General features: G+C 38.2%; 1 protein-coding gene across 2 annotated transcripts in view; it reads right to left on the reverse strand.

Annotated features, from left to right (window-relative positions):
- TBC1D15 (TBC1 domain family member 15) overlaps positions 1 to 26,375 on the reverse strand; it is a 76,704-nt gene that overhangs the window by 8,183 nt on the left and 42,146 nt on the right. For both annotated transcript variants that reach the window (XM_025284468.3, XM_006062147.4), the window contains 5 exons: positions 25,482 to 25,610; positions 24,404 to 24,507; positions 22,689 to 22,783; positions 9,135 to 9,251; positions 3,037 to 3,137 (listed from right to left, as the gene is read on the reverse strand). In XM_025284468.3, the coding sequence (XP_025140253.1) occupies positions 3,037 to 3,137; positions 9,135 to 9,251; positions 22,689 to 22,783; positions 24,404 to 24,507; positions 25,482 to 25,610 (546 nt within the window). The remainder of the gene's footprint in view (positions 1 to 3,036; positions 3,138 to 9,134; positions 9,252 to 22,688; positions 22,784 to 24,403; positions 24,508 to 25,481; positions 25,611 to 26,375) is intronic.

Raw genomic sequence — 26,375 nt, forward strand, 5'->3', positions numbered from 1 at the left:
AGTTCAGTCAAGGTTTGGGGATGGGGAGGGCACCAAAATAAATGAAAGGTTTCTTATGATTATGATCCCTTTAACCCGCACGTTCTAACCCCTTTATGGTGAACTACTGCCCTAATCTTTGTGAAAAGCCTAAGAATAACATCCTTTCCCTCTCACATTTCTTTTAGTTTTTGAGACAATAATAGTGCTTTATTAGAAGTATCTATCAGATTAGTTGGTTAAAAAAAAAATTAAGGCTACTGATTCTCAATAAACTGGCTTCTCTTTAGTGATCTGAATAGTTTAATTAGTGAATGAAATGCTTTAATAGACGAACACAAGTTTTTGGGATATAGTTTCTTCACATTTCCCACAGGAAAATAAAAGGGAAAGGCAGGACTCTTTGATTAACAGTATAATTTTTGCTGTGACATGGCCAAAAGCTTCCATTGTTTTGCAAGTAACAACGTGGCACAGCCACTGCTACTCCCAAAATGATAGAAGCCGACTTCAGAAAAGTAGCTATTCCTGCAGAAAGGAAAAGGAGGTCGACAATGGATACACAAAGGGCTTCAAGCCTAACTATAAACAAATGTGTATGTACATTACATATGTATGTACATGTGTGCATATATACACATATGTATATGTACATATATACAGTTATGGGTATGTGTATATACACATATACACAAATGTGTATATGGAAGGGGGTAAGAAGGAAGGGCAAGTTAAAACTATATGGCAAAATGAATGCTGGCTATAAGGAAGTTCATTAGATCATTTTGCAGTTATTTCTATAATATGGTGGTTATAGACAGAAGTCTATGCCCAGACCAACACTAGATGTGAGTAAATACCAACAAAAGTGAATCTACAGACATTGGATTCAGCCTCCGTAAAGTAGTAAAAACTTACATGAAATAAAGCTGTAAAACAAAAAGAAGGAATCAAACAGCAGAACAGATTCAAGGACACGAAAACAATAACAATGCAGTGGAAATAATTGTGCAGACTATTTTGATTGTAACTTACTGCCCTTTTATATTATGTTTCATGTTATGTTTCATATTATGAAACAAAAGATGTTAGTAGACATTAAGAAATCTTTTTAGAATAAAGACTAGAAAAATCCCCAGACCGTTGTCAATGGAAAAGGCAAACAAAGAACATCTACTGTGAAAAAGACAAAACAAAGAACTTGAATCTCCATACACAAAAATGACAAATAGACTGTGAAATGTGTATTAAAGATGTTCAGAAAGTGGTCTTTACATCTGAGGCCTAAGTACACGCACACATAGGCATGTATATACGTATCTGGCACACAAGATAATATATTTGAACATGCCAGTATTAGCTCTTATGAAAACTACTACTGTAATGAGATGGTTAGATAGCATCACTGATTCAATGGACATGAATTTGAGCAAACTCCAGGAGCCAAAGGAATCTGGAGTGCTACAGTCCATGGGGTCACAGAGGCAGACACGACTTAGCAAATGAAAAACAACAGAAAAAGTAAATGCCATACGTTTGTACTAATTCTTAGAAAACCTACTATAAGCTGAGATCTAAACTAAGCACTGGGGAAATATTCATGTATTTATTTTACAAAACTCTGTTGAACAAACACCTCATGTCAAGCATCAGGAAAATTCTGGAAGCATATCACAGAATGAGTTAAACAAAGACATGACCTCTTTATCATATTAGCTCTAGTGAAGAGAGGATAAACAACAAAAACACAAGGAAAACAAACAACAGTTTTTATACAATTATCATCAGTTGTACAGACCTTTATAACAAATGCCTCAGGTTTCTAGAACGCTTATGGAACTAAGTATATGGAACTAAGAAGGCAGGTAAAAATCAACCAATCAAAAAGGTAAGGAAGACAAACTATGATATTACCAGATTACTGCAATTAATAATCTTTCTAAATAATCCAAAAACATTAATTCATGGTAAAGGACTATATAATTTGAATATTTATTACATTAATAGTAAAAACATATTTGAAAACTATCAAATCTTATTAAGTATGGAAAAGAACTAGGCGAAGTAACGATGAGTTGGAACCATGGAGGAGAGACTTGAGAAAACAGATAAAACTGAGACAAATTAGAAGGGGAAATAAAAACAGGCAAGCAAGAGAGGAAGAACAGAAGTCATCAAAAAACAGAAGCAATCAAAAAGTTTCACATCTGTATCCCAGACTCTATATTACAAGAAATCATTGCATATGATTACAGATTTGAAATCTTTATCCCCTTACAAGCATGCCATTTCAAAATCCGACCATCAAGGGCCAGCATTAAGAATATTAATTTTATTTTGAAACAGGTACAGAGACCTAAGTAGTCAGGTCTTTGGATTTCATATGCTTTTATCTGCTCTTAGCCCCTTTGCTTTTTTTCCCCTTCCACTTTCTAAAGATTACTTGAGAAGACCGTTCTATTTTATTTTCCTGTTAATACTCTCTGTGTACTATTGTCCTAGAACTCTGTCTCTAAGATATATCAATGATACTAGATAAAATGTTCTTCGTAATAATATGTATATAGACAGGTCAACTCTAATAATCACATGCTTATGAAAAAACTAAGAAAGTGTCAATGTTACAAATAGTTCAAAAACATCTGGAGAAAAATCAGACACTATAATGATAAAATCTAAAATGTTCACAAAAGGTAAGGATATTACTTGGCATGACTAAGCTTTATCTCTGAAACAGATGAAATGAAACTACCTCACAAGAACTGAATCATCTACTTCATCAATATTCTATCACTCATTACCCTTCTGCAGATCATAAGCATTTACCAATATTAAATCCTGATTATTCCTATTATATAGGCACCTACTATCTACTTTTTATATTAAAAATATTACCAGCATTTCCAAGCCTCTTGAAAAGAAACAAACAACTGAGCAATTTTTTTAAAGTTCTACCATGACTGGCTAAATATAAACATCCATTTTATATAACAAGATTATTATATAACTAAAATATTCAAAATTAGTTTGATTAAAAGAAGGAATCTCTGTTCTTACCATTTGGTCCATGTAGGAGGCAAAGCACCAAAAGGCATCCACTTCATTTTCCATCACATATAACAGAGGTGAAAGTAAGTCACTCATTCCTTGCACATAGCCTTAAAAAAAAAAAAACAAGAAAAACCAATCATACCTCTAAAAACCTAACTTTCTGTATCCATCTATGCATATCTCCACCAACTCACTTAAAATTACATCTTCTTCAGGTTTCACAAACTTGTGTATACTGATGTTCTTAAACAATGAGGAGGAGATCTAGCAACCAGGTGAGAAATGGGAGGTGCTTGAGAGGTCAAAGCAGATATGTAACTGCTGTGTGTCTCAGTGTAGGTATCACTATCAGGAGAAGATAATACTAAAAAAGTATGTGCAAAAGCATTATGATAAAGAGGGATGATGGGAAACCCAGAGAAACACCAAACTGAAAAGAACATAGTCAAAGAAGATTTGTGAAAGAATAGTCAAGAGGAAAGGGGGGGAAAGCAAGGGAGAAGAATGTTGGAAAAGTCAAGGGGAAGGAAGATGCAAGGTCAGAGCAGACACCACCACCTAACTGCCATGAATAAGCCAAGTGAAATAAGAACTAAAAGGGGTCCAACTGACTTAGCAACCAGACATTGGTAATCCACACAAAAATAACCACAACAAAATTACCTCTTCTAATTTCTCTTTTTTTTTTTTCCTTTTGCTGTTACTCTAACCCAACCAATGCTAGCAAATGGGCTTAAATCCAATCAATATTTTGTATCTAAAACTGCCATTTCAGCCATCTTTCTCTTGATGCTCTTACAATTTCTCAATCATGACACTAATTTAAAGCCCTTGATTAAAAGAAAAATTGGAAAAGAGACACTGATGTATAGAACAGTCTTATGGACTCTGAGAGAGAGGGAGAGGGTGGGAAGATTTGGGAGAATGGCATTGAAACATGTAAAATATCATGTATGAAATGAGTTGCCAGTCCATGTTCGATGCACGATACTGGATGCTTGGGGCTGGTGCACTGGGACGACCCAGAGGGATGGAATGGGGAGGGAGGAGGGAGAAGGGTTCAGGATGGGGAACGCATGTATACCTGTGGCGGATTCATATGGATATTTGGCAAAACTAATACAATTATGTAAAGTTTAAAAATAAAATTAAATTAAAAAAAAAAAAAAAAAAAGAAAAAGAAAAATTGGAAAGTTAAAGAATCAGGTCCAACCTTAAAAAACAGAAAGTCTTAGCTTTGCTTTTTACCAGACCATGTCAAAAGTCTTACAAATCCTCAATTTTCTTAACTATTTTACAATTAGATTTCAAACTTAAAATACAGAGACCTGAATGAACCAAGGGACAAGAGCTCTCACAAAGCCTTTTCACATACATATTATCATTCAACTTTGGTAACTTGTGTATTTGTTAAAGTTACACAGAGAAGTTTTTCCCCCAGTGACAATCTGAGGAAAACAGGCTTTCATTTGCAGAACCAAAACTTACATTCTTATCATTCACCAAAATCTATGTGCACTGAAGTCATTTAAAACAGTATGCATATTTTTAAAGGAGAGGGGATATTTCTGAAGAAATTATACATAATTTTACATCATTCTTCCTATTTTGGAAGAAAGTTTTAAAAATGACCCCCAGGAAGCAGGTAAGCCAAAGTCTCTTAAGAAAACTTGGGTTAAAAGTGTAATAAAGACACCCAGTTCACTTCAGGATCTCCTTACAAACAGAAGTCTAGTTCTGTCTGCTATTAGCCTCTCCCTGTCATCTGCTGCAATGCGTAATCCCCATCAACCTCACTATGTCTGCACTACACCCCATGGGAAAGTACAGCTCCATGCACATTAGTGCACACACACGCACGCACACACACACAAATTTGGGGTCCCTTATTACAGTGCCGAACAATGCAGTAGCCAAGACATTTAGAGAAAAGAGCTAGAAAAAATGGCATATGACGTGATACCTAAATGTAAGCATTTAAACAAATTTATTGCAGATGCTTTTTAAAAAAATAATACACACTTGTGATGATGAATCTTGTATGTCAACTTGAGTGAGCCACAGGATGCCCAGATGTCTGGTTAAACATTATTTCTGGGAGTATCTGCAAAGGTTTTTCTAGAAGAGATTAGCACTTGAATTGGTGAACTGATTAAAGCAGATGGCTTTCAGAAATGTGAGTGGGCATCATCCAATTCACTGAGGCCTGAATAGAACAAAAAATGGAGGAAGACTGAATTTGCTCTCTGCCCGGTTGCCTGACCTGAGACATCTATCTGCCCTCAGTGCTCCTGGTTCTCATCCCTTCAGACTCAGCAATGAGACCTATACCACGGCTCTCCTGCTCTCAGAAGGCTTTAAACTACACCACTAGCTTTCCTGGGCTTGCAGCTTATAGATGGCAAACTGTGGACCTGTTAGTCTCCATAATTACATAAGCCAATATCTTATAAGCAATCTTTTTTCTTTCTTTCTTTCCCTGGCTAATACAACATTTTTCTTAAGAAAAGAAGTAGGTTAGAAGGAAGACTAGACCGTTATCACCAAAACTTTCCTACATGGCAATGACACAATGAAAGCAATGACAAACATAAAGGCTAAACCAATCAAAGCATGAAGGAAATTTATCTGAATTCAACAAAGTGCAAAAGAGTACCACTTTACTGGGTCTGACTACCTACAGTCTATAATAGAACTATTTCAAAGTGTGCTATTCAAAAGATTTACAAAGCACCTTTCTTTTGGGGGAAAACAAGTTTTATTATAAAGTTATAATGAATAAAAATTTCTAAGAAGCTAATTTATTCCTTCAAGTCTTCAGCTTTCATACCAGATCAGTACTGTATTTCTTCTCTAAGTTTTAGTTAAATCAACTAGTCAAATTATTCTTCATGCTCTTGTTGCTTTTAATCTATTTTATTGTATACATGATGTTCTTTGGGGTATGTCATGAGTTGTGGGGGTGGAATTAATGCACAAGTGCCTTTTAATTAAAGAAAGATGAAAGCTGTTTAAGTGAGCACTCAGTGAGGTCCGGTTCTGCACTAGTGCTGACTGATGTGCGCCTCAATCAATGTCTGAGGAAGGCCCCTAGTTTCATAACAAAGTTGTTTCAGTTGGGAGGTGTTAGAAATGAACTCAGCATCCTAATGTACAAATTCTTAAAGAAAAAAGAAAGATTTCACCTTTTCATAGGTCAATTTTCCAGGTTAACTGAAGCTTATTCAGTTATTAGAGAATAAAATTAAAAAAAAAAATCTTAAGCGTTGGAAATCATTTTTTTTCTACTGGACACACTCCTGCCTTCTTACATAAAGTATTCTGAGTATAACTTAACCTTCTGTTGTTTATTCAGGATCATGATTATAAACATGCATTGTAGAAAAAAAATAGGGACCTCCCACAGAAACACCTTAGGTGTACCGTCTACACTAAGTAAAAGCTACTCTTCCTTGAGTTCTTCTGTCTGCTTTTGGTACTGTTTGTCTTCTGTCTGCTTTTGATGGTTTTTGCCTTCCTCCTCACTACTAATGAGATTGTATTAAATGCAAACATACCGATACCTCATCTGTGGGCTAAGAAGCCAAACAACTCAATAGGACAAAATCAACTACAAGAGTAAATTTACAGCCCAGGTTACTTTACTGTGAGTAAATAGCAAGAAGGTGGGGGAGCATCCACCTGCCCAATGCATGAGACACAAGAGATGCAGGTTAAATCCCTGGGTCAGGAAGACCCCTCGATGAGGAAATGGCAACCTTCTCTAGTATTCCTGCCTAGAAAATTCCATGGACAGAGGAATATGGTAGGCTACAATCCACAGAGTTGCAAAGAGTCAGACGTGACTGTCTGCTACTTCAAATCCATGTCAAACAGCAAGCAATTTGGTCCAGGGCTTTACGAAAACTACCCTGGCTTCTTTCAATGCCAGAGTTCTTAATAAAATCCCTGGGTATGTTTCAGATAACTTAAGAATGTGGGGTTAATATAGACAAATGGAAACAGCAATTTATCCATATAGCTTGTCTGGGACTCAATGTCTGGAAAAACTGAGCATTCAGGAACGACTTCTGAGAATATACATTAATCCCTACCTCACAATTACCTTTGGAGAGGATGCCTCTTGTTCTCTACGATAAAAGCCCTATTTCCAACAGCGGTTAACAGAAACTGAAATGGCAATGGGTCGGGGTGCTGAACATGTGGAGGTAAGAATGCAGCCTGGAAAAAGCCCTGGTGGTCCAGTGGCTGAGACTCTGCGCTCCCAAAGCAGGGGGAGCCTGGGTTCAATCCATGGTCAGCTAACTAGATCCCATATGACACAATAGCCAAATAAATAAATAAACATATTTTTAAAAATGCCAGCCTGAAATAAAGAGCTGGGCCTCTACCCTCAGTCCAGTATTTACTACTTACGCAGCCCTGAGTCACTCTCTAAATCAATATAACTTTATTCATACAACTGGGATTATTAATCCACTTCTTAAAAGAGGCTGCTAATACAATCAAAATTGAGCAGGACAATACTCGGTCACCTGAAAAGCATTCCAGTCCCTAGTATTTTCAGTGATCCAATTTGGGGTTCATTATAAGTGTGACCCAACAGGACTGGGCACATTTCACATGTTAAAGAGAAATCTGTAATATTCACTTACTGTCATAAGAGGCTGATGCTGCAAGATCCTCAAGGGTTTACATCTTTCCCTAACCCACATATAAGAAGCCAAGAAGAATTCTCGGTTCATAGATACAAACAGTGAAGAAAATATACTCACAGTTCAAGGTTCATTTGGGTTTAATACGACAAATACCCAATTGCCTTCTCCAAAAGAAAGTCTTAAGCTCTATTAAGGTAATCTGGAAACATCCACCCTCACTATCCTCTACTTGGGAGTCACTAACATCAGTAGGTAACTGAGAAACTTGTCCATTCTTTATACTCACTTAAAGGTGGATGCTTAAGAGTTTGTTGGTCCCTTAAAGACAGTTCAAATCCTCTCGTCCCTTAAAATACTGTTTCCTCAGGTTTTCTAGCCCTTAGCATCACTTTTCCCATGCAATGCCCCAATCCAACCTCCAGCCCCAATCTTTCCAACCCATTCCTGGTAGAAAGCAGACTAACCAAGAAAAAAGAGTCAAGTGTCACATGCCCTAGGTAATTATCTGCACCTCTTATCTATGCTATCAAATCAGCATTTTTCTTCACAAGGGAGGAAGCCTATCAAAAAAAGGTTTCCAAACTTTCTCAGGTCACAGTACGCCTCAGGAATTTTTTTCCACGGCATCCCAGGTTCAAAAATATTAGTAACATTTCCATTTATTAAACATATCCAAACAACTAACAGAGAAGGCAATGGCACCCCACTCCAGTACTCTTGCCTGGAAAATCCCATGGACGGAAGAGCCTGGTAGGCTCCAGTCCATGGAGTCGCTAAGAGTCGGGATGACTGAGAGACTTCACTTTAACTTTTCACTTTCATGCATTGGAGAAGGAAATGGCAACCCACTCCAGTATTCTTGCTGGAGAATCCCAGGGACAGAGGAGCCTAGTGGGCTGCCATCTATGGGGTCACACAGAGTTGGACACGACTGAAGTGACTTAGCAGTAGCAGTAGCAAACAACTAAATAAATATGTATATCCTATGAACTTTAGGACCTGCTGGGCACCACACTACATCTCAAACTTTGGAATCCAATTGGATGCCACCATCCTTGTCTATTTTCTCACAGTACTTGCTTATCACAGCAAAGTCAAAAACTCTCCTTTGTAAACACAACTTCATCAGAAGGAAGGAATGTGGTGATCCAGCGCTGAAACCCGGAACAACCCCAGCTAGTAGTTAGGGCAGTGTCCTACAGATGTCCCTCTGTCTCCCTCAAACATGGAGAACACCCGACACCGGTCCCGGCAGTTTGCCGCGGTGACCCGGCGCGCTCTGCAGCACGGTCTGGGAACCACAGCCTTTTACATTTCCAGCCCCCAGGAGAACAACCCCTGTAAAAACTAGGTCACAGAGCTTTTTACATACATCTAGCAGCTTAAGAAATTTAAATTCTAAATTAAACATACATTTTTAAATGAAGGTATCAGAGGAGAACTTACCTAAATCAAAATCATACATACAGTAGGTCATCAAAATGTCATGAAGCAAAATCAACCCTGGATTATCTTGGCCTTCATAAAACTTGTTTGTTCGATCTGTTCTGTTAACATCTTTTTCTGAGAAAGAAAATCACATATTTGAAAACTTTTAGAATAACAGATTTTTATAAAGCTCGTATCATACAAGTAGTTATTTTTCTTGTTATTAATTTTACTCTCTTACTAAGCTTTTACTTAATGAAAAAGTTAATCAAATTCCATTTCAGATAAGCAATAAAGCTAACATTTTGACATTTTTTTCCAAAGTCAGTCCACCTCCTCCTCTTGGGTATATTTTAAAATATTTTTCAATTTTTATCTAAACAGAAACCTTTCAATTGAATAGCAGGAAATATTTTTAATTAATTGAAACCAACACCAAGTAATAACAGTTCACATTAGTTAGCAATAAAAATGCCAAAAAATAAAAATAAAAAAAATAAAAATGCCAATCATGAATACATGTGATAGGCAGTAGTATTCGAAAACAGTAATGAAAAAAGTTAATATGCAGCCAAGTGTAATCAAAGAGATTTGTTTTCATAATTGCTTCATTCATTATAAGAAGTATTATCAATTTCTTTGTCACGTTCCGTAATCATCTTTAGGACAAATTACTTCCGTATTCTCATATATACATTATTCAGTTTATATGAGCAATCTATTTTAATTCTGAAAAAAATGAAAATCCAAATTTTTCTGGAAATGATTTTAAGACACTAAAAGAAGATCTGGAAACATCACCAGGAGTGTATCTCAACTGGTGCCTACTACATGCATATTGCTGTGAAACACAATTAAAAAGGCATTCCTCAAACTTGAATCCCTCAGTAAATTAAGAAAAAATAACATAAAGAAATTTAAAGTGATTAACCTACTCTATAATCAGTTTTGTTTAAAAGTTATAACTGTTCTCTTCCCCATCCCTGCCCCAGTAAATGGGATAATCTGAAAACATTCTCAATTAACTGTTGTGAAGAGATGAGGAGGTATTTTACAACAAAACAGAATCTAACATAGCATGAGTTTAGATTCTGTAAGAGTGTTTAAAAAATCATAAAGACAACAGTCTAGCTTTCTGCTAAAAGATACTACACTTGATTCAATAAATATAAGCACCTCTCTACAGAACACTGTGAATACATGTTCAAACAAGGAAAAGCAACACCAAACAAATCATGCTATAAATGTCAAATTTCATTTAAAAACAGCTTTCATTCTCATATCATGGTTGATAAAGAGGCACATTGTAAGTTATTTCTATTAACTCAAGCGCAATTTACATAGTCATAATAGCAACATAGAATTTCTTCCCTTACAGGTTTTTAAACACAGTAAAAAATTATTTGTGCCCTCAAGAACTATCTGTATTTCTTTCCTCTTGGGTATTTAGTAGACCTGTCAGGCAGAAAACAAAAAGGTATCAAGAACGATACAAGGGAAGTGTTTCTAGAAAGAAAATGAGCACTGAATTTTTTTTAAAGTCCTCATTAAATCCAACTCTCCAACTTGATGCAGCGAAGACTGAAGAAAAGCACAACTACGCAGACTGCTCCGTTTTACATTCATCGTTACCAGTGTCGAGCGGACCCTGCCTGGCAATCATGCTCTATTTCTCTCATGTGTTCCCTTTCTTTTCATATTATTTTACATCTTCTCCTCTCCCAAGCCGCCAGTACGTTATCCTCCCCCAGCCACACCTTATCTCGGAGGATCTTGCTTCCTATCTGTGAGAAAATGAAAGTTATCTGAAGAGAAATCCATAGACTCCTACTACTTTAACCACACAGCAGCCTCTGTACCCCTAGTCTTCCTCCTCTATCACATTGCTACAAAGCTTCCGTGATTGTAGCTACAACTAAATGCCTCCTCTTGCGCATAAAAGCCATGCCCTAGGCTACTCAAACATAGGGTCCCAGTTAATTCTTGCCTCGTTCTCTAGTTTCATCCGGCATTCAACCATACAATGGCTTCTATCATCATAAAAATCTTTCTTAACCCCACTCTTCCCTCTAATTGCCGCCCCATTTTTTCTGGGTACACCAAAACTTCCTAAAAGAACTGTATATATTGTCTCCATGTCCTCTCATCCCATTTCCTCTCAAACTCACTCCAATCAGGCTGTCACATCCACCACTCCACCAAAACTCCTTTTCCATCAAAATTTTTAGTGATCTCTTTATCACTCTACTCAACAGTCAATCCAAGTTTTCATCTTACTTAACATCCCAGTCACTCCTTCTTTGAAAGGCTTTCAGCTAACCTCAGGACAAACTCTCACGTCTTCTCTCCTTTTTCTCTGGTTGTTTTCTCACCCTCTTTTGCTGATTTCTCCTAATTGTTCCCTGGTGGCTCCGCTGGTAAAGAACCTGACTGCAATGTGGGAGAACTGGGTTCGATCCCTGGGTTGAGAAGATCCCCTGGAGAAGGGAATGGCTACCCACTCCAGTACTCTGGGCTGGAGAATTTCACAGAGAGAGGAGCCTGGCGGGCTACAATCCATGGGATGGCAGAGAGTCAGACACAACTGAGCAACTAACTCTCTCACTTTTCTTCAATCACGTACTTAACAAGAGGCAGTCTTGGTAAGACTCTACATAACTGTGCAGTCCATGGGGTCACAAACAGTCAGACACAACTGAGCGCGTTCTCTACAAGTTAAAGTGCCTCAGGGCTGTTATCAGACCCCTTCTTCTCTAAATGCATCCACACCCTTGGTAATTTCATCTAGCCTCCTACCATCAGTATGTTGCTGCTGCTACTGCTAAGTCGCTTCAGTCGTGTCCGACTCTGTGTGATCCCATCGACAAAAGCCCATCAGGCTCCCCATCCCTGGGATTCTCCAGGCAAGAACACTGGAGTGGGTTGTCATTTCCTTCTCCAATGCATGAAAGTGAAAAGTGAAAGTGAAGTCGCTCAGTCATGTCCGACTCTTCATGACCCCATGGACTGCAGCCTACCAGGCTCTTCCATCCATGGGATTTTCCAGGCAAGAGTACTGGAGTGGGTTGCCATTGCCTTCTCTGATCAATATGTTGATGATCTCTAAATTTCTATCCCCAGCCCCTAGCTCTCCTCTGAATTCCACACATAATATATCCACTTCCTACTCTTAAGGAAATCCAATAGGCACTCTCAAACTTAACATGTCCAACACTAAATTCTAAATATTCCCCTTCAAACTTGTGTCTCCCACAGTTATCCCTGTTTTAATTAAAAAAAAAAAAGCAACTCTGTACTTCCATTCACCTTAAAAACCTGTTGTCATTCTTAAGTCTGTGCTCTTCTTGTCTGACACTGATGTATCTGTGAAACCTCCTAAATACATGTAAAAATCAACACTGAGACCGCCCACCCACTCCCTCCACCCCTTGCCTAATGCCCTCCCCTGGAGCCACACTGCTGTCCTTGCCCTTCTCCAAACACGAGGAGGTCACGCTGCTACCCTCTGCGCAGAACGCCCTCCACCCTGACAGCTGCACGGCACACACCCTCGGCTTCCAGCAGTCTCTATTCCAGCCTCACTCAAACACTGGGCCCCACTCTCCCTCATCCAGATTACAGCGACTGCCTCAAATGGCCTTTCTACTTGCACCCTGTCCCTCAAAGCTATTCTCCAGATAGGAGCCAGAGTGATTTGTTAAAACAAGTCAAATCACATTACTCTTCTGCTCAAAATCTTCCACTGGCTTTCCATTTCCCTCACAATAAAAGTTCAAGTCTTTACAAAGCACTACAAGGCTCTATGTGATCTGTACCAACACCTCCACCATTTCTACTATGACCTCATCAATTTCTAAACCTCAACTCACTCTGACCACATCTCCCAGCTGTACTTCCCAAGTGCAGCGATCCTGTATATAAATAAGTCTAACACAAGTCATTCCTTTCTGCGTGGAATGCCCATTACCTAGATATGTGCATGGCTCACTCATCCCCCCTTTCAAGTTTCTATTCAAATATAACATCCTCAATAAAACCCTTCTCTCATCACCCAAGTTAAAGCAATGACATCACAACTTAAATTTCATCTTCCCTGACTTGTGTTTCCATTCAGCACTTATCACTAATAACAACATATATTACTTATCTTGTTTAGTGTCTGCTCTTCCCCACAGGAATTTTGCCTGTTTTTTTCATTGGTGAATTCCCAGAGCCTAGAGGAAAACCTCATATATATAATAGGCACTCAGTTCAGTTCAGTCGTGTCTGACTCTTTGCAACCCCATGAACTGCAGCACGCCAGGCCTCCCTGTCCATCACTAAGTCTCGGACTCCACCCAAACCCATGTCCATTGAGTCAGTGATGCCATCCAACCATCTCATCCTCTTTTGTCCCCTTCTTCTCCTGCCTTCAATCTTTCCCAGCATCATATGAGTCAGCTCTTCACATGAGGTAGCCAAAGTATTGGCGTTTCAGCTTCATCAGTCCTTCCAATGAACACTCAAGACTGATCTTCTTTAGGATGGACTGGTTGGGTCTTCTCGCAGTCCAACGGGCTCTCAAGAGTCTTCTCCAACACCATCGGTCAAAAGCATCAATTCTTCGGTGCTCAGCTTTCTTCACAGTCCAACTCTCACATCCATACATGACTACTGGAAAAACCATACCCTTGACTAGATGGACCTTTGCCGGCAAAGTAATGTCTCTGGCTTTTTAATATGCTGTCTAGGTTGGTCATAACTTTCCTTCCAAAGAAGTAAGCATCTTTTAATTTCACGGCTGCAATCACCATCTGCAGTGATTTTGGAGCCCAAAAGGATAAAGTAAGCCACTGTTTCCCCATCTATTTCCCATGAAGTGATGGGACCAGATGCCATGATCTTAGTTTTCTGAATCTTGAGCTTTAAGCCAACTTTTTCACTCTCCTCTTTCACTTTCATCAAGAGGCTCTTTAGTTCTTCACTTTCTGCCATAACTCTACACATGGACATCACCAGATGGCCAACACCGAAATCAGATTGATTACATTCTTTGCAGTCAAAGATGGAAAAGCTCTATACAGTCAGCAAAAGCAAGACCGGGAGCTGACTGTGGCTCAGATCATGAGCTCCTTATTGCCAAATTCAGATTGAAATTGAAGAAAGTGGGGAAAACCACTAGACCATTCAGCTATGACCTAAATCAAATCCCTTATGATTATACAGTGGAAGTGAGAAATAGATTTAAGGGACTAGATATCATAGACATTGTGCCTGATGAACTATGGACAGAGGTTTGTGACACTGTACAGGAGACAGGGATCAAGACCATCCCCAAGGAAAAGAAAGGCAAAATGGCTGTCTAAGGAGGCCTTACAAATAGCTGTGAAAAGAGAAGCAAAAAGCAAAGGAGAAAAGGAAAGATATACCCATTTGAATGCAGAGTTCCAAAGAATAGCAAGGAGAGATAAAAAAGCCTTCCTCAGAATCAACGTAAAGAAATAGAGGAAAACAACAGAATGGGAAAGATTAGAGATGTCTTCAAGAAAATAGAGATACCAAGGAAACATTTCATGCAAAGATGGGTTCAATAAAGGACAGAAATGGTATGGACCTAACAGAAGCAGAAGATATAAAGAAGAGGTGGCAAGAATACACAGAAGAACGGTACAAAAAAGATCTTCACGACCAATATAATCACGATGGTATGATCACTCACCTAGAGCCAGACAACCTGGAATGTGAAGTCAAGTGGGCCTTAGGAAGCATCACTATGAACAAAGCTAGTGGAGGTGATGGAATTCCAGTTGAGCTATTTCAAATCCTAAAAGATGATACTGTGAAAGTGCTGCACTCAATATGCCAGCACATTTGGAAAACAGAATCCCAGGGACGGGGGAGCCTGTTGGGCTGCCATCTATGGGGTCGCACAGAGTCGGACATGACTGAAGTGACTTAGCAGCAGCAGTAACAGTAGCCACAGGACTGGAAATGGTCAGTTTTCATTCCAATCCCAAAGAAAGGCAATGCCAAAGAATGCTCAAACTACCCCATAACTGCACTTATCTCACACACTAGTAATAGGCACTAAGTAGATATTAAATGAATGAATATATGATTGTCTAAAATAATATGATTTCTAAAAAGACCCTTGGTGATTATAACATGCAGTCAAAGTTAGGAAACAATATGAGTCTAGAGACTCATATTCCTGCCTCTCTTTTTTCCCTAGGTGATATCATCTATTACCATGGATATTTACATTAATAATAACCAAATTTATATAACCTACCCAGACTACTGCAGATTACTGCCACTTGACATTCCATTTGTACATCCTACCTTAAGATATATACGTAACATCTAGTCCAATTTCACTATACTCCATGCCAACAACAACACTGTACTTTGCCAACCAAGGTCCGTCTAGTCAAAGCTATGGTTTTTCCAGTAGTCATGTATGGATGTGAGAATTGGACTATAAAGAAAGCTTCATGCCAAAGAACTGTGGTGTTGGAGAAGACTCTTGAGAGTCCCTTGGACTGCAAGGAGATCCAACCAGTCCATCTTAAAGGAGATCAGTCCTGGGTGTTCATTGGAAAGACTGATGTTGAAGCTGAAACTCCAATACTTTGGCTACCTCATGCAAAGAGGTGACTCATTTGAAAAGACCCTGACGCTGGGAAAGATTGAAAGTGGGAGAAGGGGACGACAGAGGATGAGATGGTTGGATGGCATCACCGACTCGATGGACAGGAGTTTGAGTAAGCTCTGGGAGTTGGTGATGGACAGGGAGGCCTGGCGTGCTGCGGTTCATGGGATTACAGAGTCAGACACGACTGAGCGACTGAACTGAACTGATACTCCATGCATCTCACTAAGTAGCACCACCAAATGATCAATTTCTCGAGCCAAGAAACATAGTCCCATCCCTAATTTCTCACAAAGTCTTACCAATTCTATCACAAAATATAACCTGTATCAATCTACCTCTCTACATCTCCACCACCACCATCTCTTGTTTTGGAGTCATTCCTACTAAGTGGTCTCCTTGTTCCTACTCTTATCTTGATTCAATCCAATTTACATACAGCAGAAAAAATGACTTTAAAATATAAATAGGGTTTTACTTCAAATACTTCAACAGTTCCCCTTCATATTTAAAATAAAAGTCACCTTCTTGGCATGATCCACAAGGCCTACAGGCCTTATCTGCATTTTTTTTTTTAATACAGAGAATTCAGGGCTTCCCTGGTGGTCAAGTGGTTATGAATCCACTTTCCAATTCAGGAACACAGGTTTGCAGGAACACAGGTTTGATCTCTGGTCCAGGAGGATCGCACATGTCGCAGAGCAGCTCTGTGCCACATCTACCGAGTTCATGCTCTAAAGCCCAAGAGCCGCCAACTATGGAAGCCCGTCCACCTAGAGCCTGTACTCGGCGACCAGACAAGCCAGCACAGTGAGAAGCCCACACACCACAACAGAGAAGAGCCCCAACTCTGCACAACTAGAAAGAGCCCATGCACAGCACCGAAGACCCAGTGCAACAAAAATAAATTTAAAAAATAATAATTACAGAAAATTTATATCAAACAATAAGAAAGAGCTTTTGCTAAGTTTTTCTAAAGTCCTAAGGAATATTTTTGGGAAAATGTATGACAGGAAAAAAAATGCTTTTAAACAAATGATTATATACTTGTATTTGTAAAAAGCACAGTACAGTTGAAAGATCTGATTAGGAAAGAGTCTATGCTATGGAACGATCCAGATAGATGACTTAAGATAATTTACTAACCTTTTCTGAGCTTCAATTTCATAATCTGCTAAAAATGAGAAAATTACAGTAAATTCTGTCTCAATTCAAATTACATAGCAGGCATTTAAAACATCTAAATTTTTCTTTCAATTTCATGGAAACTGAAAACAGGACACAGGAAAGAGTGAGAAGATCAGTCATCACTGCTGCTGCTTGACAAAGGGAAGAAAGGACGGCATGTGGAAGGAAAGGGCTTAAAACACTGGGTTGGTTTTTCTCTAAGATCCCTTTCACTCCCAATGTTTCTAAGCAGGAAGGAACAGTACATTATCGTTTTCCTACTGAAACAGAAAATAGCAGGAGGCTTCAGGTGGAAACTTCAGATAACCCCATTCCTCAAGATCTCCAAACTTTCGCCTTAACCACAGGAAGGATGTGGTTTCCTCTGGTCTAATTTATTTTTCAGGAAAATAAAGATTTTTTCCAATCAAACAAAGATCTCAGCATTTGTCTTTATGTCTACAAAAGCTGCCAAATCAGTCTTTTATGCTGGGATTCCTATGATTTAGACAAATTTTTCTTTCATGGGATGATAGTGATGATCATGGTGGTCAAAAGCATCCCTCAAATCTTTATTTATAAAGCTTACAGATATACAAAACCAAATATAAGAATTTTACAAGTAAGTTTCACTACTATCAAAAACTATCCTAAAATTATATAGAGGCCATGCAACAAACAGTAAGCATTAAAACTGGGTACTGCTCTTATTAACTATATGACATTTATGCTCTCAATGCTTCAGTTTTCTTTATCTGTAAAATGGAAGTTATGAGCTGAACTTTTCAGGTAAACATGTATAACAGTGACTATGCACACCTTCAGTAACTTATACCAACCTGGCCTTTATCATAAGAGCCAGACAATCCAGTAACTCTTTGGTAAAAGTAATTCTTTTAATGTAAAATTCTATCGAGTATCTCTTCTTCAGAGAATAAATATTCCCAGATGAAGTTATGCAGTTCTTAAATACTGATAAAGATTTACTATCTGGAGTCATTTATTTGATTAAAAAATAAAATATATGTATAATTAAAGAAGGTCTTGAAGGATATAAGCCAAAGCCTCTTAACCATTGCTGTTTTCTTTGAATGACAGAAACAAGATTTTTATTTCATTCTCTTAGGCTCATCTATAGTTTCTAATTTTTCTATAATAAACAAGGTATTTCTGTAAGGAGGAATACGATCATTTTTTAATGAAATTAACAAGCAAATAAAGTTAAATATTTCTTTAATTCATTTTTGGAACTCAAAATATATTAGTACTTATACTGGCTGCACTCATATTCCTATTGGAAGAGACAACCAAGAATATTAAATACACATTTTAAAACATTTTCCATTCTGATTTCTCTCTTTTTTTAAACTATAATTGACTTACAGTATTAGTTTCAGGTATGTAACATAGTGATAATATTTTTATATATTATACTCCATTTAAAATTACTACAGGATAACAGCCACATTTCTCTGTACTGTACAATATATCCTTTTGCTTATCTATCTTATGCATAGTAGTGTGTATCTCTTAACACCGTACTCCTATCTTGGCCCATCCCTCTTCCCTCTTCCCACTGATAACCACGAGTTTGTTTTCTACATCTATTATTCCGTTTCTGTTTTCTCATACACATTTGGGTCACTGTATTTTTTTTATATTTCATATATAACAGGTAATAGATTATTCATCTTTCACCTTTCTCTTATTTCACCATACATAATACTCTCTAGGTCTACCCGCACCACTGCAAATGGGAGAAATTCATTCTTTTTTATGGCTGAGTAAGGTCAGTTTTCATTCTAATCCCAAAGAAAGGCAATGCCAAATAATGCTCAAACTACCACATAATTACACTCATCTCACACGCTAGTAAAGTAATGCTCAAAATTTTCCAAGCCAGGCTTCAGCAATACAAGACCCATGAACTTCCGGATGTTCAAGCTGGTTTTAGAAAAGGCAGAGGAACCAGAGATCAAATTGCCAACACCCGCTGGATCATCGAAAAAAGCAAGAGAGTTCCAGAAAAACATCCATTTCTGCTTTACTGACTATGCCAAAGCCTTTGACTGTGTGGATCACAATAAACTGTGGAACATTCTGAAACAGATGGGAATACCAGACCACCTGACATGCCTCTTGAGAAACATATATGCAGGTCAGGAAGCCAGTTAGAACTGGACATGGAACAGACTGGTTCCTAATAGGAAAAGGAGTACGTCAAGGCTGTATATTGTCACCCTGCTTATTTAACTTCTATGCAGAGTACATCATGAGAAATGCTGGGCTGGAAGAAGCACAAGCTGGAATCAAGACTGCTGGGAGAAATATCAATAACTTTAGATAAGCAGATGACACCACCCTTATGGCACAAAGTGAAGAGGAACTAAAGAGCCTCTTGATGAAAAGTGAAAGAGGAGAGTGAAAAAGTTGGCTTAAAGCTCAACATTCAGAAAATGAAGATCATGGCATCCAGTCCCATCACTTCATGGGAAATAAATGGGGAAACAGTGTCAGACTTTATTTTTGGGGGCTCCAAAATCACTGCATATGGTGACTGCAACCATGAAATTAAAAAACGCTTACTCCTTGGAAGAAAAGTTATGGCCAACCTAGATAGCATATTCAAAAGCAGAGATATTACTTTGCCAACAAAGGTCCATCTAGTCAAGGCTATGGTTTTTTCCAGTGGTCATGTATGGATGTGAGAGTTGGACTGTGAAGAAAGCTGAGCACCAAAGAATTGATGCTTTTGAACTGTGGTGTTGGAAAAGACTCTTGAGAATCCCTTGGACTGCAAGGAGATCCAACCAGTCCATTCTAAGGCAGATCAGTCCTGGGTGTTCTTTGGAAGGACTGATGCTGAAGCTGAAACTCCAATACTTTGGCCACCTCATGCGAAGAGTTGACTCATTGGAAAAGACTCTGATGCTGGGAGGGGACTGGGGCAAGGAGGAGAAGGGGACAACAGAGGATGAGATGGCTGGATGGAATCACCGACTCGATGGACATGAATTTGGGTGGGCTCCGGGAGTTGGTAATGGACAGGGAGGCCTGGTGTGCTGCGATTCATGGGGTCGCAAAGAGTTGGACACGACTGAGAGACTGAACTGCACTAAATGGTAGTTCTATTTTTAGTATTCTGAAGGCCCTCCATACTGTTTTTTATAGTGGCGCACCAACTTACATTTCCCATCAAAAGTGTACAAGGATTCCTTTTTAATCACATCACCAACATTAGTTATCTGTCGTCTTTTTAAATGATAGCCTTCTGTCAGGTATGAGGTAGTATCTGTGGTTTTGATTTGCATTTCTCTGCTGGTTAGTACTGCTGAGCATCTTCCCATGTGCCTGTTGGCCATCTGGATGTCTTCGTTGGAAAGTATCTATTCAGGTCTTCTGTCCATTTTTTAATTGATTTTTTTGAGCCGTTTATGTATTTTTGGGTGCTAACCATTTAAAGGTCCTATCATTTACAAATATTTTCTCCCATCCAGAAACAGGCTTTCATTTTGTCAATGGTTTCTTTTGCCGTGAAATAGCTTTTAAGTTTTTATTAGTTCCATTTGGTTACTTTTGCTTTAGTTTCCTTTGCCTTAGGAGACAAATCCAAAAAAAAATGCTATGATTTACGTCAAAGAGTACCTTGCCTATGTTCTCTTCTAGGAATTTTATGGTTTCACACCTCACATTTAGGTATTTAATCCATTTTTAGTTTATACTTTTATATACGGTGTGAGGAAATGTTCTAATCTGTTTTATACACAGCTCTTCAGTTTTCCCAGCACCCTTTAATGAAGAGACTATCTTTTCTGCATTATATATTCTTTCCTCCTTTGTTGTGGATTAAATAACCGTAAGTAAGTGAGTTTGTTTCTGGGCTCTCTATTCTGTCCCACTGGGACTTATGTATGTTTTTGTTTCAGTACCATGCTGTTTCCATAACTGTAGCTTTGTAGTATAGTCTGAAGTCAAGAAAGCATAATACCTCCAGCTTTTTTTTTGTCTCAAGATTACTTTGGCATTTTGGGGGTCTTCTGCAGTTACATTATTAATTTTAGGATTATCTGTTCTAGTTTTGTGGAAAATGTCATACATTTTCAACCTCCGCCCCTTCTCCTTCTGGGACTCCCATAATGCAAATGTTGGTATAGTTCATGTTGTCCCAGTGGTCCCTTACACTGTTCTTTTTTTTTTTCTTTTTGCTGTTCTGGTTAGATGATTTCCATTATTCTATCTTCCAGACCATTTATGTGCTCTGTATCATCCAGTCTACTATTAATTCCTTACAGTGTGTTTTTCATTTCAGTCTGTATTTTTCAGTTCTTTTTTCTATTTTCTGTGTTATTACTCATAAAAACGCTTTGAATTCTTTATCTGGTAAACTGCTTATTTCTGTTTCATTAGCTGTTTTTTCAGGGGTTTTCTCTTACTCTTTCAATTGAAACAAATTCCTCTGTCTTCTTGTTTTGTTTAATCTTTACCTAATTTCATAGAGAAACAGCTTACGGGTGTCATTATGTGGGGAAATCCCTATACAGTCAGCATGTGCCCATGGCTTTGGAGGGAAAGCTGGATTCATCCTGAACACAGGTCACGTTTTCCCTGAGAGCATGATGGTAGCTATCACCTTGGGAGGAGGTGTGGCTCAAGATGGAGGGGCTAGGGCCAGAGCCGGCTATGAGCTGCTGTCTGACCCTCTGCTGTCATCTCCCTTTCAGGGACAGGGTCAGGACTCAAATTCCTGGAGCACAAGCCCCAGGGGTCAGTCTGAGTGGGTTCTCTTCCCTCTAAGTATGTACCCTATACACCTCTCCCAGTGGGAACAGTGGTAGAATAAGAGGTGCTAATCTGGGCACTCCAAGTGTGGAGGCATGGGCTACGGGTCCTGCAAAGGGCATAGATCCAGACTGCTTCTGATATTCTGCCTGTAATGGGTGCCCCCCACCCTGTTCATATGCTGCTTCACGCCTGAGTTGCTTCTGTATCTCACAGCCTGTCTCCCAAACAGGACTACAGAGTGTCTGTTTAGCTCAGGCCAGGACGGTACAAGGGTGGTTAGCTTTTGATCCACCCTCTCCACCCTACCTCAAGTAAGTATGTGCACCCTCCTCAAGAGCAGAATTCAGGCTTCCTACAAGCCTCCTGTTAGGCCCACTCGCCCTCCAACCAGCCAAGGAGGCTCATTTTTCATGTGCTGGACCCCATGACTGTGGTACCTAGTATGTGGCTCAACCCACTCAGTCCCCAAGGAGAACCTCTACCCATGTAATTTCCTGAGTCCTCTCCCAGCGACACAAGTCCCAACCTCATCACTTGTCTTCCTTTCCTATTCAATATCATGTATATCTTTCTCTCGGCTTTGACTGTGCAGGACTCTCTTCGCTAGTCTCCAGTTAGTTTTCAGTGAAAATTGTTCCACGTGTAGATTTTTGATGTGTTTAGGGGGAAAGGTAAGTTTTGCATCCTCTACTCCATCTTGTCTCTCTAAGACACAGCTTTATGACCTTATTATCTGGCCCAAGTTCACAACAATGTTAGTTTCCTCAGAAGGCTACAGAGCCAGAGAGAGGCTTGCAGCTAGAAAGAGCACCTAAATCATATTCCAAAGGCTGTCCTAGGAGGTTTGAGGTATTTTCAGGGTAAGAATCTTTGCCACAAGCCTCTGATTTTTTATTTGGGCCCTAACTCTCACTATATATCTTCATTTCTTAAATCTCATCAAAACTTCCATGCAATCCTTTCAAACATTTCCAAAATTAAGAAAAAATTACCGATAAGACTTCTATAATCTCTTAACCTCGAATTTCTTTTCTCTTGTTCCTCGCTGACAGATTTCCACTGCAGTTTCATTCTGAAGTATTCATCACTATAAAAAACAATTTTACACCAAAAAAAAAAGTTACTTGAACACCTAAAAAAAATTCTAATATATCAAAGCATTTATGATGCTGCTGCTGCTGCTAAGTCGCTTCAGTCGTGTCCGACTCTCGGCAACCCCATAGACGGCAGCCCACCAGGCTCCCCCGTCCCTGGGATTCTCCAGGCAAGAACACTGGAATGGGTTGCCATTTCCTTCTCCAATGCATGAAAGTGAAAAGTGAAAGTGAAGTCGCTCAGTCGTGTCTGACTCTTCACGACCCCATGGACTGCAGCCTACCAGGCTCCCCCGTCCATGGAATTTGCCAGGCAAGAGTATTGGAGTGGGCTGCCATGCTAATGAGATATAAACTTACAAATGACAGTGAATGTTTCAAGTTATAATAAATCAGTAAAAACAAAGGAAAAAGAAAATAACCTTATGTCATAAGCTTTGTTTAAACTACATGATTAATTTACATGAGATTTTAAGGAAACATTATTTAAATCCTTAATATCAGACCTAAACTTATTCCTGTCATTAAATACTTTATAACCACTAGAGTTTCTGAATAATGACAAATATTCGGTTGGCCAAAAAGCTTGTTTGGCCAACCCAATATAAACTTTTTGGCCAACCCAATATAAACCTAAGGAAAAAAAATTTCTTTTTACTTTAATGTAACATGAGAGTGCCATTTTCCAAGCAGTTTACTGCAGAAATTTGTTGATGTGAAAATGTCTAAGAAGTTCTGGCAAACATATTGAGATGAGAAAGGACTGTGTGACTTTGAATATATATATAATGACTGAAAATGAGCTTTAAATTAAAGGTTAGACTGACGAACTGGGAATAAGTCAAACTGGACAGTTGGTCTGTGTTTCTTTTTAAGTTTTTTCCTAATTAAGTTTTAATTACTTAGAAACACACTTCCCAAAAAAAGAATCAAAGACCAGTTTATAAGAGCACCAGGAAAATAATTTAAATGCAATTAACCTAAATAGCAAATACTCTAATGAACCATTTTTATAATTTCATAATAAACTATAAAAATGAATCAAGATAAATGAGATATATTTAAAAATCTATATCTAAGTATGTTTAAAATGTAGATACAAAGGAACTAGAATTTTTTTAACCATCTTTCAATATATTCACCAATGTAATTGCAATAAAATCTCTCTAATAAGCATTTCTGGTTTGAAATTAACTACTGCACTCATAACAGAGAAGGCAATGACAACCCACTCTAGTACTCTTGCCTGGAAAATCCCATGGATGGAGGAGCCTGGTAGGCTGCAGTCCATGGAATCGCTAGGAGTCAGACGCGACTGAGCGACTTCACTTTCACTTTTCACTTTCATGCACTGGAGAAGGAAATGGCAACCCATTCCAGTGTCCTTGCCTGAAGAATCCCAGGATCGGGGGAGCCTGATGGGCTGCTGTCTATGGGGTTGCCCAGAGTCGGAAATGACTGAAGCGACTTCACAGCAGCAGCAGCACTGCACTCATAATGTTTAAATTAAAAAAATGAAAATAAGAACATACTCCCATATCCCAGTATATTACACTTTATATGGGTAAGTTACTTGGGTTTCTTAAGTAAGCATACAAAAGACCATTACTTACGTCTTTTGTTTTTGTAACTGAGTTCTTTCCTCTTTGGTACTGTCCCAAGGAAAATAACCCAGAAGAAATTTCCATGCTTGTTTTCTCAATACATGACTAAGTCCCTGAAGAAAATATGCATATTAAACACACTTGTAAAAAATGAATGCAATATTTTATCTTACAAAACTTGCATATAAACAGAAAAACTAATGATTAAGAGATAGTTTTATACAGGCATATCTCATTTTACTGCACTTTGTTTCACTGCATTTCTCAAATATTGCATTTTTTAATTCAATTAAACATCTGTGACAAGCCTGTGTCAAACAAATCTGTGCAATAATTTTTTAACAGCATTTGTCATTTCATGTCTCTGAGTTGCAATCTGGTAGTTCTTGCAATATTTCAAGCTGTTTCATTATTATTTGTTATGGTGATTTGTGATCAGTGATCTCTGATGTTACTGTTATTAAATCTTTTTGTTTTGTATTTTTTTAATTAAAATATGTACATTTTTCCTTAGACATGACACTGTTGAACAATTAATCAACTAAATACAGTACACAGCATAAGTGTAATTTTTATATGCACTGGGAAATCAAAAAATTTGACTTGCTTATCTACAATATTCACTTTACTGCAGCAGTCTAGAACGCATCCACAATATCTCCAAGGTACGTATATATATGAAAATAGCTCAATTCAGTGAATACTACCTTGTTTTTGACTTTGAGATTCTAAAGATGTAAGCAGCTGCCAGAAAACATAAACAATGAAGAGTATACAGGAGACTGTACAGCTGACAGTGGAACTGATTAGTCTTCCTAAACCCAAACCCTACAGGAAAAGGCAGCTACCACAGAGAAACACACCACCTTCTTCATATCACCCACAGAACTTCCAAGTAAGAAAGAGTGCCTTTCCACAGGCTTAACAGTATATCCCTCCAACCCAACCCTCAAGGACATCACAAGCACTTCACTCTGTCCTACAGGGATTTGAAAATATCATTCATCAAAATGGAGTTCATCTCTCCAACATTTCAAAGAAAAAAGAAAACTTAAATACCAACAATTTAAAATACTAAAGTAATTACCCCTCTAAATATCATCTGCTTCATATTATCTACATTTAAAATTCTTCCTTCAGAATCAACGTTCTTAGTCCATTCTTCCAATGATACTGGCTCTCTCCTTTGAACAACAGGTCTTTCGCCCAAATCAATCTAAAATAAGAAGATAAGCAAAAAGGACACCTTTCACAAGTGAAATGAAATCAAAGTATATAGCAACTAAAACTAAAATACTATTACTCACACATAAGTTCCAACATTTCTAATATTTTCCCTTAGTTTCCAATATTAGTTTATAAACTGCAATAACACTACATACATTTTTCTCTCCTACTAAACACACAAATAACTGAGTGATAAATTCAGAAACAGAAAAACATTTGCTACTTTGGGTTTCAATTACCTAAGTATAGAACATTCAACATATAAATTCTAAAACAAACCCTTCAAACTAAATGGTATGCTATATTATTTTTAAAAAATAGAGTACTATTCCATTCATATTCTAAAATTAAGTTTTCTTCCAAACTAAAATTGGTAGCTCTCAGAATTGATTCATGATTCATTAGCTTCACACTGCATTTTATACAGTTTTTTATTCAATTAATGTTGGTAATTTTTAAATGCCATTTGTAAGATAAGTTCTTTAAGTAAGTGTGTGTGTGTGTGTGTGTGTTAGTTGCTCAGTTGTATCGAACTCTTTGCAACCCCATGGATTGCAGCCCGCCAGGCTCCTCTGTCCATGGGATTCTCCACACAAGAGTACTGGAGTGGGTTGCCATTTCCTTCTCTGTTAAGTACTATAATTTAGATATTTCATAATATTCTGTGTGGAGCCTAGAATTGTAACAAATTCAAGTCTTGTTGAGCAAATGTAAAGATCTGACATAATTCAAAGCCAAAATTCATCTTACTTAA

Source organism: Bubalus bubalis, chromosome 4 (assembly GCF_019923935.1).
Source record: "Bubalus bubalis isolate 160015118507 breed Murrah chromosome 4, NDDB_SH_1, whole genome shotgun sequence".
Taxonomy (NCBI): domain Eukaryota; kingdom Metazoa; phylum Chordata; class Mammalia; order Artiodactyla; family Bovidae; genus Bubalus; species Bubalus bubalis.